Source organism: Mus caroli, unplaced genomic scaffold (assembly GCF_978045245.1).
Source record: "Mus caroli unplaced genomic scaffold, Mus_caroli_1 scaffold_20, whole genome shotgun sequence".
In the NCBI taxonomy this organism is placed as follows: Eukaryota; Metazoa; Chordata; class Mammalia; order Rodentia; family Muridae; genus Mus; species Mus caroli.
Window position 1 is genome coordinate 22,329,132 of NW_028227275.1, and position 17,534 is coordinate 22,346,665.

Below are 17,534 nucleotides of genomic sequence, written 5' to 3' on the forward strand. Positions count from 1 at the left end.
CACTAAATGTACTCAGTGGCTTGTATAGATGTGAGTGTGTGTGTGTGTGTGCGCGCGCGCATGCACACGTGTGTGTCTGTGTGTGTTTCAGTAATAGGAAGTTACAGTGGAAAAGAGTAGAAATAGTATTAATATAATACTATATGAAATTCTCAAAAATGAGGCTTCATCGTGCAACAGATTGAACCAGATACAGAGATCCACAGTCAGACACTAAGCAGAGAGATAGAGAACAGAGAACATACAGCTCTACATGAGATGACTTCATCAAACCCCTCCCCTCAGAGCTCAGAGAACCCTGTGGAAGAGGAGACAAAAGGATTGGGAAAGACAGAAGAGATGGAGGTCACCAGGAGAACAAGGGCCTCTAAAACAACTAAGCAAGGCTCATATGAATTCACAGAAACTGAAGCTGCAATTACAGGGCCTATACAGATCTGCACCAGGTCCTCTGAATATGTTCTATAGCTTTTGGTTTGGTACGTTATAGGACTCCTGAATGTCTAAACAACTGAGACTCTAATTTTTGTGCTCTCTGTTAAGGCTCTTTTATTTTTCTTTTGGCTTGGCTTGGCCAACCTCAATATAAGGGTGTTTGTTTTATCTTACTGTATTTTATTTTCTTATGCTTTATTGTAACTTCTTAGAAGCCTGTTCTTTTCTAATGAGAAACTAAAATGGAGAAGATCTTGATGAGAGAGGAGGTGGGGAGGAACTGAGGGGGGTAGAGAGAGAGGAAAGGGTATTCAAATTATATTGTATGAGAAGAAAATCTGTGTTTGATAAGAGGTGGAGTGATTGTTGTAGAAACTTGAAAAGAAAATCTCAAGAAACTTAAAAATAAATAAATAATAGTAGAAATTCAAGAGACTTAACTAGTGATACCATGATAAAAATTTCTCCTACAGAGTCTATTTTATATGAACAAATAGAAAATTGTGCTTTTAAAAATATATCATGAAACCCAACTCAATATTTTAGATAAATTTTATACACAAGAGTAGTTTAAAAAAAATCTCTATGCATCCACACAGTTATCTTCCAGGCAGAGTTTGGGACATGCCACTGCAGCAGAGTGGGATTCTATGACACCTTCAATCTTCCTGTTGTTGTTCCTAAGTACCCATCCTTAATATTTTCAGAATAGAAATTTCAGCTATATAAAGGGATAACAATGTCTCTGACTTGATTGACAGACAAGTCTGTGAGTGACACAGTCTTTCAATGGAAGCCTGGATGTCCTCTGAGAGCTTGAACATGTTTGCAGGCTGTATCACCCAGAAAAGGGAGTTAGTGGGAAAGCCTCTAATGAGTGGGCTTGCACTGTATTTAAATATTGCCATGTGGTCTGACACCAAAGTCTCCAATAAGGTTTTTGAGACATCTATGCCACCATGTCAAGATCTAGAAAGAACCATGGTGGCACTCATTTTGTGGGCTGGTACTTTACTCTGCCTTGAAAAAATATAAAGACAGAAAGAGAGAGAGAGAGAAACCATTAGATTTAACTTTATCACAACTCTGGGAAACAATCAACAATTAACCATATGGAAGCAGGGTCCATAAAACAGAGGAATGGAGTTTAAAATGATAGGAAAGGGGCTGGACAGGTGGCTCGGAGGTTAAGAACACTGCTGTTCTTCCAGAGTAGCATGGTTGGATTCCTTGCACCCACATGGTGGCTCATAACTATATATAACACCAGTTTGAGGGGACTAGATGCCCTCTTCTGGCCTCTGTGGGCACAAGACAAGCATGTGGTACACAGAAAAGAATGCAGGTACAACATCTATGTGAAAAGAAAACAAATGTTCCTTCCAGTTTGCACCTGTGCTAGAGCAGAGCCTCAGCTCCGGATCCAAACCCATTCAACCAACACCCCAGTTGCAGATCAACTCCCCAGGTATTCTGACACATCTGGTATTACAGGTAAAACCCTCAAACCCCACCCCAATACCCAGTTTAAATGAAACCCCAGAGACCCTGAGACTCAGATACCCCACCCAGCCAGAGACCTGTGCTCCTTCTACTTTGCACCTGTACCTAGAGCAGAGACTCTGCCCTGGATCCCAACACATTCAGCCCACACCCCAGTAGCAGTTAAACCCCCCAGGGGTTCTGACACACCCAGGATCAAAGGATCACAGTATCACAATTGGGACAAGTTCCAGTCAGAGAAATCAAGGCCAGTTAACATCAGAGATAACCAGATGTTGAGAGGCAAGAACATAAGCAATAGAAACCAATACTACTTGGCAACATCAGAACCCAGTTCTCCCATCACAGAATACCCTGGATACCCTAACCCACCTATAAAGCAAGATTCAGATCTAAATTTTCATCTCATGAAGATTATAGAGGACTTTAAGAAGGACATAAATAACTCATTGAAAGAAATACAGAAGAACACAGGTAAACAAGTAGAAGCCCTTCAAGAGAATGCACATAAATCCCTTAAAGAAATACAGGAAAACACAATCAAATAGGTGAAGGAATTAAACAGAACTGTCCAGGATCTAAAAATGGAAATAGACACATTAAAGAAAACACAATGGGAGACAACCCTGGGGAAAGAAAGCCTAGGAAAGAGAACAGGGGTCACAGATGCAAGCATCAGCAACAGAATACAAAGGATAGAAGAGAGAATCTCAGGTATAGAACATATTATAGAAGATATCGACATAACAGTCAAGGAAAATACAAAAAGCAAAAAGCACCTAACTCATGGATTGGCAGGATTAATATAGTAAAAATGCCCATCTTACCAAAAGACAGCATTTTCAACAAATGGTGCTGATTCAACTGGCAGTCAGCATGTAGAAGAATGCAAATTGATCTGTTCTTATCTCTTTGTACAAAGCTCAAGTCCAAGTGGATCAAGGACCTCAATATAAAACCAGATACACTGAATCTAATAGAAAAGAAAGTGGGGAAGAGCCTTGAACAAAGGGGCACAGGGGAAACTTCCTGAACAGAACACCAATGGCTTATGCTCTAAGATCAACAATCAACAAATGGGACCACATAAAATTGGAAAGCTTCAATAAGGCAAAGGACACTGTCAATATGACAAAATAGCAACCCACAGATTGGGAAAATATCTTTACCAACCCTACATCTGATAAGGGGCTAATATTCAAAACGTTAGACTCAGGGGAACCAAATAACCCTATTTTAAAATGAGGTACAGGACTAAAGAGAGAATTCTCAACTGAGGAATCTTGAATAGCCTAGAAATACCTAAAGAAATTTTCAACATCCTTAGTCATCAGGGAAATGCAAATCAAAACAACCCTGAGATTCCACCTCACACCAGTCAGAATGGCTAAGATCAAAAACTCAGGTGACAGCAGATGCTGGCGAGGATGTGGAGAAAGAAGAACGTTCCTCCATTGCTATTGGTATTACAAGCTGGTACAACCACTCTGAAAATCAGTCTGGTGGTTCCTCAGAAAATTGTAAATAGTTCTACCTGAAGACCGAGCTATACCACTCCTAGGCATATACCCAAAAGATGCTCCAACATATAACAAGGACATGCTTCATTATGTTCATAGCAGTCAGAAGTTGGAAAGAATCCAGATATCCCTCAACAGAGGAATGGATACAGAAAATGTGGTACATGTACACAATGGAGTACTACTCAGCTATTGAAAACAGTGACTTCATGAACGTCACAGGCAAGTGGATGGAACTAGAAACTATCATCTTGAGTGAAGTAACCCAGACACAAAATAACATATATGACATGTACTCACTTATAAGTGGATATTAGCCCAAAAATTCACAATCCCCTTGATACAACCCACAGACCATATGGAGCTTAGGAGGAAGGAAGACCCAAATACAGATGCTTCAGTTCTGCATTGAGGGGGAAATAGGATGATTGAGGGAGGTGGAGGAAGGGAGGACTTGGGAAGGAGAAAGGATGAGCAGAAGGAAATAAGGGGGCAGTATCAGGTACTGGAGAGGACAGGAGAAAGGTTCAGAGGGTCAGGAAATCGAATAAAAATAGGTAGCATGGTGGATGAGGAACTGGGGATAGCCACTGGAGGGTCCCCGACGCCAGTAAATGAGAGGCTCCCTGGAACCAATGGGAATGATTTTAGCAGAGAAGGGGACGTAGAACCTGTATAGACCACCTCCAATAGATAGGCACAGTCCCTGGTCAAGGGATGGGGCCACACATTCATCTCAAAGTTTTTAACCCAGAAATATCCCTGTCCAAAAGAAGAACAGGTACAAAAAATGGAGCAGAGACTGAAAGTAGGGCCATCTGGGGACTGCCCCACCTGGGGGTCCATCCTATCTGCAGACACCAACTGTTGCTGTTGCCAAGAAGAACTTGATGACAGGAACCTAGTGTGGCTGCTCCTTGGAAGGTTTAGCCAGCAACTGACCAATACAAATGTGGATGCTTGAAGTCAATCATCAGACTGAGCTCAGGGACCCTGGTCGGGGAGGTGCAGGAAAGACTGGAGGAGCTGAGGGTGATTGCAACCCCGTAGGAAGAAAACCATCAGCTGTCTGGACCCCTCAGTAATACCAGGGGCTAGACCATCAACCAAGGAGTGTACAGGCAGGGATCCATGGCTCCAGATCCAGAGGAAGCAGAGAATGGCCTTGTCTGACATCAATGGGAGGGGAGCCCTTGGTCCTGTACAGGTTTGATGCCCCAGCATAGGGGGATGCTAGAGGAGTGGAGTGGGAGAGGGTGGGTAGATGGAATAACACCCTCATAGAGGCAAAGGGGAGGAGAAGGGGGTTTGTGAAGGGGAGGCCAGGAAGGGAAAATAACATTTGAAATGTAAACAAATAAAATAATTAGTAAATAAAAATATGTATATTAAGAACTTTTAATTTGATAGAGAAATAACTGTACACGATTCCTTGTGAAGAGAATATCTTTGACTCACCTGCATCCATGGGGAGTTCAAGATTTTAAAGTTTTCATTGAGTCTCTCCATCAAGTTAAGAAACTTCTCATCTTTATAATCAAAACGATTGTGGAAAATAACCGAACAGATCACATTGGAGGGAGCACAGCTCAGGATGAATGTGGGATCACAGAGTGAACCTGAAGGATTGAAAACAGTTTAAAATACCATTAAAACGTCCATGTAAACGTCTTCAGAAATTACTATATTGGCAAGAACTTTCACAGGCTTCCATTTAGAATACCACTGATTCTTTAGTCCCAGCTTGCTTAATAATCTGTCAGAGACCATCCCGTGAGAAAGTGAGCCCTTCACAATCTCCCTAACAGGCCAAATGGCCTTGTACTAAGAGCTGGTTATCACCCCCCTTCCTCCCTATTCCCTTCCTGGCCCCTGAGGCTGTAAAAGCTGAATTATAGTCCCCTCTTCCCTATCTCTTCCTGAGCCCAGCCTGACACCCAAGGCTGTCAAGGAGGATGGATGTTCCGGAGATAAGACGCAAAGTGCCCGCTGCCTGGCGCCTGACTTCGGCCCCCATGTCAGCAGTTGCCCATTTCTTTGTTCTTTGTATAATTCTCCCTCGACCCCTCCCATATTCCCCGCGATGTATGCTTTAAAAAGAAGGCACCTCAGCATAATAAACGAGACCTCGATAGGTACCCTTCCTGGTCTCCTATTTCTCTTTTTCTTCCTCCCATCTCCTTCCAGGTTTGCGGTCTCCCTCGCACCCACAAATAACTGAATCCCGCGGGATGGGATAATAATCATTGGCTAAATCTTTAACAGTTGCTCCCTGTGTAAACATCACTCTTTGTGTACATATTCTAAATTAAGTTCTAAGAAAATACATCATCACTTTTGTTGTTGTTGTTTCTTGGGGACAAAGGTTCTCTGTGTAGCCTGGTCTGTCCTGGAACTTCTCTGTAGACATGGCTGGCCTCAAACTCATAGAGACCCACCTCCCTCTGCCTCTAGTACTGGGACTAAAGGTGTGGGCCACCACTGCCAGGCTATACATTACCAATTTTTTTAAATGATGGCTTTTATTATTATTATTATTATTATTATTGCTGTTGACAAGAAGCGCTTGCTGACAGGAACTGGGTATGGCTGTTCCCTGAGAGGCTCTACCAGCACCTAACCAATACAAATGCTGATATTCACATTACCACTTTTTTTTTTTTTCTGAGACAGGAGTTTCTCTGTGTAGCCCTGGCTGTCCTGGAACTCACTCTGTAGACCAGGCTGGCTTCGAACTCAGAAATCCATCTGCCTCTACCTCCCAAGTTCTGGGATTAAAGGTATGTGCCACCACTGCCTGGCACATTACCACTTTTAAGAACACATAACAATTCATGTCTTCAGTGTAGAACCTCACGTCTCTTTGCGATTGCTACACAATTAAGGAAGAAAATAGCAACCTGGAAATATTTTATGCCCAGTGACTATCTGAAGGAGTTATGTCCACCACAGCCAGCAGAGAAGACCACAAAGGAGAAAAGGATTACAGAAATGCAGCATTCATCAGAACCAACTTAAAAGAACAGAAATGGGCTAGTGAGATGGCTCAGTGGGTAAGAGCACCCGACTGCTTTTCCGAAGGTCCAAAGTTCAAATCCCAGCAACCACATGGTGGCTCACAACCACCCGTAATGAGATCTGACTCCCTCTTCTGGTGTGTCTGAAGACAGCTACAGTGTACTTACATATAATAAATAAATAAATAAATCTTTTTTTTAAAAAAAGAAAGAACAGAAATACCTAGATCAATAATAAAAAAAGAGGGGGATAACAAAACGCAAACACCAATTATTATAAATTTGTTTACCTACAATAAAGGTGAAATTAATTTCAAATGAAAATTCAGATGGGACAAATATAGAGATTACATTAGTAAGTGGAGCCCTTTAATTACTTCATTTCAAATTGAAAAAAAAAAGAAAAAAATATAGAATTTTGTGTCCCTAGTCACCAGGAATATAGATTTCATTTATTTAAATAAAGCCTACCCTCTACTGAAATCCTGGGTTATTGTCCTATATAGTCATCAACTTTTTTTTTAATTTGACAGTTATTTAAGTCAATTTGATCATAAGAAATAAAAGCAGAAGAAATATTAATTTTGCATTGGCATATTTAAATAAGATAGTGGTGATTCAGTGTGGTATAACAATCTGAATTCCATGCCCTTCAGGATGAGAGCACAGTAAGCTCGGGAACAAATTCTGGGTTACAGAGTGAGATGCTGTCTCAAAAACAGTTTTTAAATAAGTCCTCAATTTCATATCATAGATATAATAAACTGAAATTATGTAATGAGTAAAGTGTGTGCCCTGTATAGCTTGCAAATGTCATTGTCTCTTGACAACTACAAATGTGTGTGTGTGTGTGTGTGTGTGTGTGTGTGTGTGTGTGTGTGTATACTGGAACTGGGAGCATACAGGACATACACACACACTTGCATGCAGGCAAGATACCCATTCACATAAAGTAAAATTGAAAATAAATAAATATCAAAATTTCATTAGATTTCTAATTTCTCCTTATATTTAGGGAAGATAAATATAAGGAAATTTCACCCACGAAAGCACACACGCAGTGTGGACGCCGTGGTCAAGATGTCTCTGCACTCCCCGCGGGACAGACGGATGGACGGACACCCCAAGTCACGCAGAGGACTCCGTGGAAAGGCCACCGTCGGGACAGAGGAGAGTCGTGCATAACTGTGGAGATGGAACCGCCATCCCCGTTGTACCTCCCTCCTGTTCATATATGCATATGTAGGCGTGAATGCGCACGCAAACGATGCTTAAATGTGTCTATAAATGTCCCCTCCAATAAAATTGTTCTTGGTGTGAAAAAAAAATGCACCCAGAACTTCCTTTTTATCTAGATATGTAAAGGGCAGCACATCAGATGAGAATCATGGGAAAGACTAGTGGTTACAGAGCCCAAGAGGAGACACACAGTTCCACATAGAGACACTCAGGGAGAACATCAGGGTTGGCTTGCAGACAGGAGAAAGGAGAGGTCAGGAAACCATATGCACAGGAGGAAGGCATGAGGCAGAGAAGAAACACTGGATGAACTTTAGTGAGAGTAACGTCAGTGGGATCTGGATGCTCTTAGGGATCCCACGCCTTGCTTACTGCCATGTGACCTAGAGCAAAGAAAACACAGGACTGCCATGTGTGAATTTGGTAAAGGAAACATTTGGTAGGAAGAACTGGTTGAAAAATCAAAGGCATGCTTTCTATGTCTAGGAAATAGCTAAACCTGGGTGGAGAGGTCCCTCCCAAGATCTGGAAGACATCTATGAATCAGAAAGAGTTTAGAGAAAACTAAAACATGGCTAATAGGCAAATTACAAATAGACTGAAAGCTAATTTACAATTAGCAGAAGATAGGGTAGAGTTAATAGTAGTTGAAATACAATAAATAAATAATGCCATACATGTTAAGTAGTAGCAGAATTCATCGTAGTACATATTTACTCAAGAGATATGAAAAGCCATAGCAAATAGTTACTAATATCATGTAACCACCTGACAACTTTGTTGTGCCCTTTGTTTACAGGGTAAACACAAAAGAAAATAAAAATATGATAAGCATCATTACTGGCAGAAGTTGCAGGCATGGGTCTTGAAGCAAACATGTGTCACTGTGTCACTAAAACTGACCAAACAGATATAGAATACCTTGATGACAAAACATGTCACTTTCTCATCTTCCATGAAAATATGATGAGCTCAATCATATCATGTACAGTTGACAAATAGTGTCCAAGGAAATATTCTAAATAATAAGCCACTATGATACTACAGGAAAATATTACCCTGCATGAATTTTTAATGAGGCTTAACACATTTTTGTTGTTATTCAGAAACAATGGCAATTCAATTTCTGGGCACAGCAACTAAAACCTAATCTTGTAAGCCTTATTAAAGTCAGATTCCTCCAGTGACAAATCCTTACGGATCCGCCATGATACCAGGAAACTCTAGCAGCTACAGCTTACCCTTCTCTGTCCCCATTCCAAACAGGAGCTAACTCTCTCCTGCTTCCTCTCTTCTTCCAACCAAACCAGAAGTCCCGCCTACTTGCCCAGTGATTGGCTCCTTTATTCATTAAGAGATTGGCTCACAAGAACAGCACCAGGCCCATCCACAACACTTCTCCCTTTCTGTTCTAATAAATAACAAAATCTTTCTCTCAAATATAGAGCACAACTATTACCATATTGTAATCTATAAAGTATAAGATAGACCTAACACCCAGCCCATCATTTATGTCATTAAGATAGAACATTGTCTTCTATTATAAATTAAAAGACTTATGATTCTATCTTGACTTATGTCCTGACTTTAGATAGTATGCCTTCTGAAATCTATTCTCTCAAAGTAAATAGCCTGGGTTGAAACTATAAGTAGTTTTTCAACCCCATCAGAAATCCAAGAATGAGTGATATTAACTGAGAATATATAGGAAGCCTAACACAGCTTCCAAAAGTTAACCAGTTTATAGAAACTGCTGATCACCTGGACAGTCCCTTACTTCAAAACGTTGGAGCATCGGTCTTCAGCCTTCTGGCCAGGATCATCTGACAGACCTAGAGAAACAAGGTATTAAGGACTAGCCTACTCTGTCTTGTCAGAATCAAGCTGTCCTAAACCTGTAATTGTGTCCTTTCTTTGGACAGTATTATGTCTGTAGATAAAAAGAGGCAATTTTTGCCTAGTGGCTGTCTTGCCACAATTGAAGCAATTCCATTGATGCTCAATTTCTTCTTTGAATCCAAAAAAGGAAAGCTGTCAAGAGCAGACTAGTCTCAACAACAAGTGAATAAGTAACATTAAGTGTCACATTATGTTGATTTCTGACGTTTTTGAAAACCAACTATCTATGTAAAGTAATCTGGACTATTGTCTGTTAACTACTCTTAGCTCTTTCTATTCAGAAATCTTGAAAACATCCTAACAATAAACTCAGAGCCATGAATTTTGCTATTTGGCTCTAAACTCACAGGCTTAAACATCTCAGATCAGATTAAAATAACAAGTATAGAAGGACTGGGTTTAATCCCTTTACTTACAAAATTTTGTATCAATAGAATAAATTTATACCAATGAAACCCTTGATTTTGCATCAAAATGAATTATGTACTATTTAAGAAATTATAACTTCAGCTTAGTAACAATTAAAGAGATTTCTACCAAAAGAGATTATGGCTATACAATCAATTCTAGCTATTCCTCCCTATTCCAATATTACCATTTCTACATTCCCTAGAAAGACACCCTACTAATAACCCTCTCCAGCCCCAAAGCCCAGGGAACTGGGTTGACAACTCTTCATAACTTCTTCAAGCTGAATATGGATGATAAGGTATTTTGAGGGGGGAGGGTAGGGAAAATGGGGGAGTTGGCTGGCCTTAAAAAGGCCACACCAATGATTGTATTAGTCTGTGTCCTGACTAGATCCAGCTGAAAGTTCAAGACATCAGGAGTTCAAGCAGGTGAGTTCAGAATGTCTGACAAGAAGACTCACCAAGGCTGTATATTCTGTAAAATACAAATCTCAAAACAAAATTTTAGGATCATCAAGATAATCCTTTTGTTTGATTCTCTAGATTCTAGTTCTCTGTGGGTCTCCTGCTATTAAATCTTATTCATTTTACTCTAGAAGGTGTATAGACCTTAATCACCTTTTCTAAAATCACAAAGACAAACCCTTTCTCCCAAATCAGCATATCCTTGAGCCATTAACCAGAAAAACCTTTATTCTGACCTCTATAGCAGAGGAATTATATAACCACAAAACTCAACATCACACCCATTTTGAAAATCAAAACAATCTAAAACAAATGATGTAAATTAATGTTGGAGACCATACCGTGAGAAAGCGAACCCTTCACAATCTCCCACCCTGACAAGCCAAATGGCCTTGTGCTAGGAGCCTAGCACCTGAGGCTGTAAAAGCTGAATTATAGTCCCCTCTTTCTTATCTCTTCCTGACTCCTATGACATCCAAGGACATGAGTTACGTTCTGAGCCCGGCCTGACACCCAAGACCTAACACCCAAGGCTATTAAGAAGTATCTATGTTCCCAGATAAGACGCAGAGTGCCCGCCGCCTGGAGCCTGACTTCGGCCCTCATGTCAGCAGATGCCTACTTCTTTGTTCTTTGTTAATTCCCCCTCAACCCCTCTCTAGTCCCCTCAATGTATGCTGTAAAACCCGGCGTCTCAGCCTAATAAACCTTGAGAGGAACAATCTTCTTGGTCTTCGGCTCTTCTTTCCCTCCCACCCCATTTTCTCCCAGGTTTGCGGTCCCCCTCGCACCCACGAATAACTGAGTCCCGCGGGACGGGATAAATTAAGATACTATATGTGCCTATACTTAGGCCTTTCCTATCTTGCCAAGCAGGAAAAGATACTCAAGACTCCCACGTAAACTACATTAGTAGAATATGAGTTTCCTGTGGCTGGTTAAACAATCTATACCCACCTTTCCATTTGGCTCTCGGCCCAGAGCCACAGACATATTTTAATATCTGTTCAAAGCCGGCAGTGATTATCACTGCACTCTCGACTCTGGAGTCAGTGACTAAATTAAAACAATCCAAAACAAATGAGGTAAAATAAAATACTGTATGTGCCAATACTAGGCCTTTCCTATCTTGCCAAGAAGGAAAAGACACTCAAGATTCCCGTGTAGACCATGTTAGACAGAATATGAGTATCCTGCGAGGCAAGTAATCTTATACTATCTTATGGTTCGGCTCTCAGCCTAGAGCAGCCAACTTCATCCTTTTTTCTCTCTCAGAGCAGTTTGTACTTTCTCACAGCAGGGGACCTCAGAAATATTAGCAGTGTCTTTGTTTAAACTTTCCTCGCATTTGAGTCACATAACTCGTTTTTTAGCACCACCCAGCCAATCATCCAGCAAAAAAATAAAATAAAATAAGACTGTAATTCTCAGGCTAATAATCTTAAATTTCTAATAGATTCGTGCCCATCCTCATGTTGGGCACCACCTGTTGTGGGAAATATTTTTAAAAAGTTAGAACTGCACAACCTGCACTTGTGCCTCTGCCTCGGTGGCCTGGCTGGCCATGCACTGGCAGGCAATAGCCAACCTGTTTTTATCTAGTGGAAATTCTGACTCAGAACTCCACAATTTCTCCACCAAGCTCGATAGATTCCCACTGGCAGGTCACTACCACGCCAACCCCGTGCTTCAAGTCTCCCACAGCCTTTGTGGCACATATCTGGCAAACCCATGCTTTGCTGCCATACCTTTCTCTCAAACCCAGACAAGCCACACACAAATGCAACACAAACTCAGTTCAGAAACAGTAGTAACTTAATCTCTGGGTACAACAAATAAAACCTAATCTTGTAGCCTTATTAAAATCTGATTCCTCCTGTGGTGAATCTTTGTGGATCTGCCATGATGCCAAGAAATTCTAGTAGCTACATTTTACCCCTCTCTGTCCCCATACCAAAAAGCGGCTTAACACTTTCTATCTTCATGATGTTCTGTTCTGAAAGCAACTGGGTCAGAAAGGGATAATATGACTATTATATAGTCACACTGTGTGCACAATCAGCACATACAGACATGAGGACAGACAAGCAAAGCTCTGTCCTTGGGCACTAGCATGAGAGCTAACAACCACTACCCAGAAATAGCTGGCTACCACTGCAGTGTTGAAAAGGGCATGTAGAGATAGAGCCAGGCAAACAGGTACCCACCTTTTGTTTTTCTTAGCTCTTTCACAAGACAGGATGCTTCCTCTTGAATGCGATCCTCGATGCTCCTCTTCCCCATCCCAAAACTCCTCAAGGTCATAATTGAGAAGCGCCGAAGCTCCTTCCATTTTGTTCCATTGCTGAAAATTACCCCTACCAGAACAGGAAACGAGACCCCAGACAATGGAGGAAACAGGATCCTGACTGCCACTTGGCTCCCTGCCAGTGGTGGTTTGAATATGCTTGGTCCCGGGAGTGGCACTATTTGGGGTATTGTTGGAGTAGGTGTGGTCTTGTTGGAGGAAATGTGTTACTGTGAGCATGGGCTTTAAGACCCTTGTTATAGCTGCCTGGAAGTCAGTCTTTTTCTAATGGCCTTCAAATGAAGAGGGAAAACTCTCAGCTGCTCCTGCACCATGCCTACTTGGACACCCCCTTGCTCCTATCGTGATGATAATGGACTGAACCTCTGAACCTATAAGACAGCCCCAACTGAATGGCATCCTTATGAGTTACCTTGGTCATGGTGTCTGTTCACAGCAGTAAAACCCTAAAACACTGCCTAAGGAGATTTTCCTGTCTAGTCCCTATGATCCCTGCTCAGCATACACATGCATAAACACGCATGTGCATACATGCACACTTACCCAGATCACTATTTATTCTTTCAAAAATTTGAAAACTACCCCTCCCAGAAAACTCCTCTCCAAGGTCATCCAGAGCTTCCTTTACTGCTTCATATCCATGTACCACCACAGTAGGCTTTGAACCAAAGTACAGAGTGAACACGGGGCCATAGACTTTTGAGAACTGCAAATAAGAAAGAAATTATAAGTAACAGAAGAAGATTCTAGGCTGATATGAGCATCTTACTGTCCACATCTGTAGTCTGCCAATCACAACTTCAAATTTAGATTCGATGCATATAAAGCTGTTTGCTATAACTTTCATATGCTGCATGTATCTTGTTTACCAGAAGATTTCCAGACAAACCAATGTGCAAATTGTCCAAACTGTGACACTTTGAAGGAAGTTAATCTGTAAACTTACAGATAAAGACACTGAGGATAAAGAATCTCAAATTCATTTAACTTTCCCATGGGTAAAAATTCAACACTCAGATTTGAAACCCTTTTCAGTGAATCTCTGATACTTGGGCAACGAACCAGTGTGGGAAGCCTTTTGTCACTTCTCTGAAGCAGAGAGAGAAAAAGAAAAAAAGAAAACAGAAAACTCTACCTGCTAGGCAGAGTCAAGGTGGATCAGGGTCTGTTGGCAGATTTCTACAGAGTGGTGGATCATGAGAGGAGGAAGTCTGGTAAGCTGAAGCTAAAGGCTTGCATCATTAGAGACCCTGACGGGATGGTAGGAGCTTCACCTGTTCCCAGCACAAGGCCCAAGTCATGTAGCAACAACCACCCATAGATTTGTGACTATTAGTCATGTAAGTGCAATACCCTAAGCCCTTCCATATGTAGATGAGGCATCCCTAACATCTCAGACCAACACAAAAGGAAAAGAGCTATGACCACAGTCAAGTAGGCTCAAAACAGAGTTCTTCATGCTAATGCAGTACCTAGATGCCCAGGCATTGCCAAAGCTTCTCTTCCCAGACAATCCTCCCTGCAAAAGATATTTTAATCTCAGGCCCACCCTGAGAAGTGGGGTATGGTTTTATGCACTCATTATCTACCAAGACCACGGACTGTCTCTTTTCATTGAGATCCACTGTGCGGAGCCATGGAGAAGGTCTTCACCTATAGAGCCTCAGTTAGTCTCCCCTAGAAGACCGATCTGCACTCCCAGCCACGATCACCATACAGCCAAGAACTATCGCTGCTGGGACCAACCAGAGGTTCTCATAACCCTCCTCACCCCATCCCGACCCCAGGCTAGATGCAGCCTATGAACCCCCAACTCTGTTCTCTGCTCTTCTGCAACTCTCAGTGGTGCCTGGATGTCCAAGAGCCTGAGAACCCCACAGCCCCAGCCATAGCAGGCCCCGGGACCCCCAAACCAGCTCCAGCTTTCCCATGCCTCAGACTGCACTTTCCTACCCCCAGAGTGGTATCTCAGTGCTTCCCTACAGCCTGAAGGTAGTGTGGGCCTCCCCAAGCAACTGTGCCCAAGGGTGGAGTGGACTGGGGCTCACAACCCTACAGATTTTCTGACCTGATAAGGAATAGAATGATAACAGCAGGAATACTTGAGGCTCACAGTGAGAAGCTGAAAATTCTATTGTATTGACCTTGGTGGAAGGAATAGGGAGTCTTTTGGATGGGGACAGATGTCTTATATTTCAGCAATTATTTCTGTTAGCTTGTGGCTATGTTTCCTATGGTACTGTGAAGTATACAAAGGCTAAGGAAACCAAACTTGCCTCGAGGCTGGTGTGATATTGAGCTGCAGCCCTTCCAATTCTAAATCTTAACTTTGAATCTTTTTTCTGCTTTCCTATAATCATGCTCACTTCCCCCTCAGAAGCTGTTCGACTTCAAGCTAGCAGACTAGCACAAACCAGCCCCCTGTGTCCACACTGAAACAAATACTTAACTCTGAAGGACTTTGCTTCAGGATTCTGCTGAGCTCTTCTCACAGGGTCACTCAGTCACCCTATGATAAATACTGAAAAGTTATCATTTGAAAACTCTCCCTAAGAAGCTGCCAGGAGTCAATGTGGGTGACCTTAGCAGAAATGCCCAACAGTGGGACAATCACCTCCAGGAAACAGACAGGACCCCCAGTGGAGGGATGGAGACACCAACCCACCTTCAAATTTTTGACTGAGAATTGGTCTTATCTAAAAGAAATGCAGGGACAAAAAATGCAGCAGAGACTGAAGAAATGGCCAAACAGAGACTGACCCAACATGAGACCCATCCTATGAACAGGCATCAATCTCTGACAGGTGCCAAATATAACTTGAGAGTCTCTCCTAGCAGCTGACTGAGACAGATGCAAATACTTACAGCCAAGCATTGGATTGAGGTCAGAGACCCCTATGGACGAGCTAAGGGAATGATTGAAGGTCCTAAAGGGGACGGCAACAGCAAAGGAAGACCAACAGTGTCAACTAACCTGGACCCCTGGAAGCTCCCAGAGACTGAGACACCAACCAAAGAGCATATACCAGTCTGTGGTCCAGGCACATATGTAGCACAGGGCTGCCTTGTCTGGCCATCATGGGAGAGGACGCACCAGGGTGGGTTATACCTTGGGGGGGAGGGGCACCCTTTCAGAAGTAAATGGGAGGGGGCATGGCGAGGAATTCTGTGATCAGGGACCGGGAACAAGGTAGCATTTGGGATGTTAATTAATTAATTAATTTTAAAATATTGTCATATTACTAAAATCAGAGAAATCTCTCTCTAGTTGAGTGTGATGTCAGGCTGTCTGCAATCCTGATATAACTGACTAAAGAACAGACTGCAAGCAGAACAGCACATGCAGCATCCCACAGGACAATCTCTTACATGCTGCTCATCCATAGCTCTGGCAGCAGCTTTGCACAGAAACACTGAGGCCCCACTGGATCTTACTAATTCTCTTTCTTTCACATATGTTTATGTTGACTCAGACGCCTTGATATCAGACATAACTTGTTTCCTTGAAGAAATTTAATTATTTTGGTTAGCTAACCTGAAGATAATACACAACATGTACGTAGATGATGTCTCCAGTAAATACTAAAAATAGTTCCAATACCTTTTATCTTATGCAAAAATTGTAGCTAAGAATCATGAAATAATGAAAAAGTAGCTGTTCTCTCTGCTATATGGATTTTACCTTACAGTGTAAAAATGTTTATCCTGGACAAATATGTTATCTCTTTTAATCATTTCTACAATGAGAAACCAAATATGAAAATCCACAGTGCACATTTGCCATATGATAAAATAGTTTAACCCCAGAAATGTACTTATTTAACAGCAGAGAATAATTCTTACTTTTCAACCACTATATAGCAAGAAGGATACTTACATAGTTGAAGGATTTGCTGATGTTCTTTATATCTATCTGAAGGATGTTTCCAATAATTGGGAGAGGTGTGGGGCCAGGAGGGAGCTTCCCTCTCCCAGAGCTCTGTCTCCATCCTGAGAGGAGAAGCAGACATGAGAGAGTAAACACCAGGACCAGGATTGGATCCATGGCAGCTTTCTCTTCTCAGGGAGACTCCTGTGAGCTTGCAGCCCAGGGCTTTTATTATGCAAGCTGCCAATTTAACAGTGCTTCTGAGACCTAAGTGACCAATCAGTTATGTGCAGTTTTATCTATCTTCTGAAAGGACTCTGGCCTGCAGCAAACATGAAAAGAAGCTGCTCTTTACAATCTCCTGGGAGGAGATTTTACCAACCATGGTGAGCTAGTCTGGAATTAGACTCAACCCAGATATTGTTATGAGTCTTTTATTGCTATTGTTGTGCTTGTCTTTAATGTGGAGTAGGGCAGATTTCAATACCTTCATAGTTCCAGTTACATCTTGAAGCCTGAATTAAGCTGCAGTGAAATAAATATGTGTCCATGTGTGCATCTTGGTGTGCATGCATTTGAGTTCATATGCATGTGATTGTGGAGGCTAGAGATTGACTTTTGGTGTCTTCCTTGATTCCACCTCTCTCTCTCTCTCTCTCTCTCTCTCTCTCTCTCTCTCTCTCTCTCTCTCTCTCTCTCTCTCTCTCTCTCTCTCTCTCTCTCTCCCTCCCTCTCTCATTGATACAGGATTCCTCAGTGAAGCAAGAGATCTTCAGGGACCCTCTTGCTTCTGTTCCCACCCCAGCCATCACTGAGGTTGCAGACATGTACTACAGAGCCCAGCTTTTACATGACTAATGACTATTGGAG

The 17,534-nt window shown here is 42.0% G+C and overlaps 1 protein-coding gene across 1 annotated transcript in view; it reads right to left on the bottom strand.

Moving 5' to 3' along the window:
• LOC110285234 (cytochrome P450 2C55) overlaps positions 1-16,859 on the bottom strand; it is a 35,619-nt gene extending 18,760 nt beyond the window's left edge. Inside the window, exons 1-4 of the mRNA XM_021151220.3 lie at positions 16,674-16,859; positions 13,340-13,502; positions 12,696-12,845; positions 4,917-5,077 (exon numbers count right to left, since the gene is read on the bottom strand). Coding sequence (XP_021006879.2) covers positions 4,917-5,077; positions 12,696-12,845; positions 13,340-13,502; positions 16,674-16,841 — 642 coding nt within the window. The 5' untranslated portion in view covers positions 16,842-16,859. The remainder of the gene's footprint in view (positions 1-4,916; positions 5,078-12,695; positions 12,846-13,339; positions 13,503-16,673) is intronic.
• Positions 16,860-17,534: the final 675 nt, after the last annotated feature.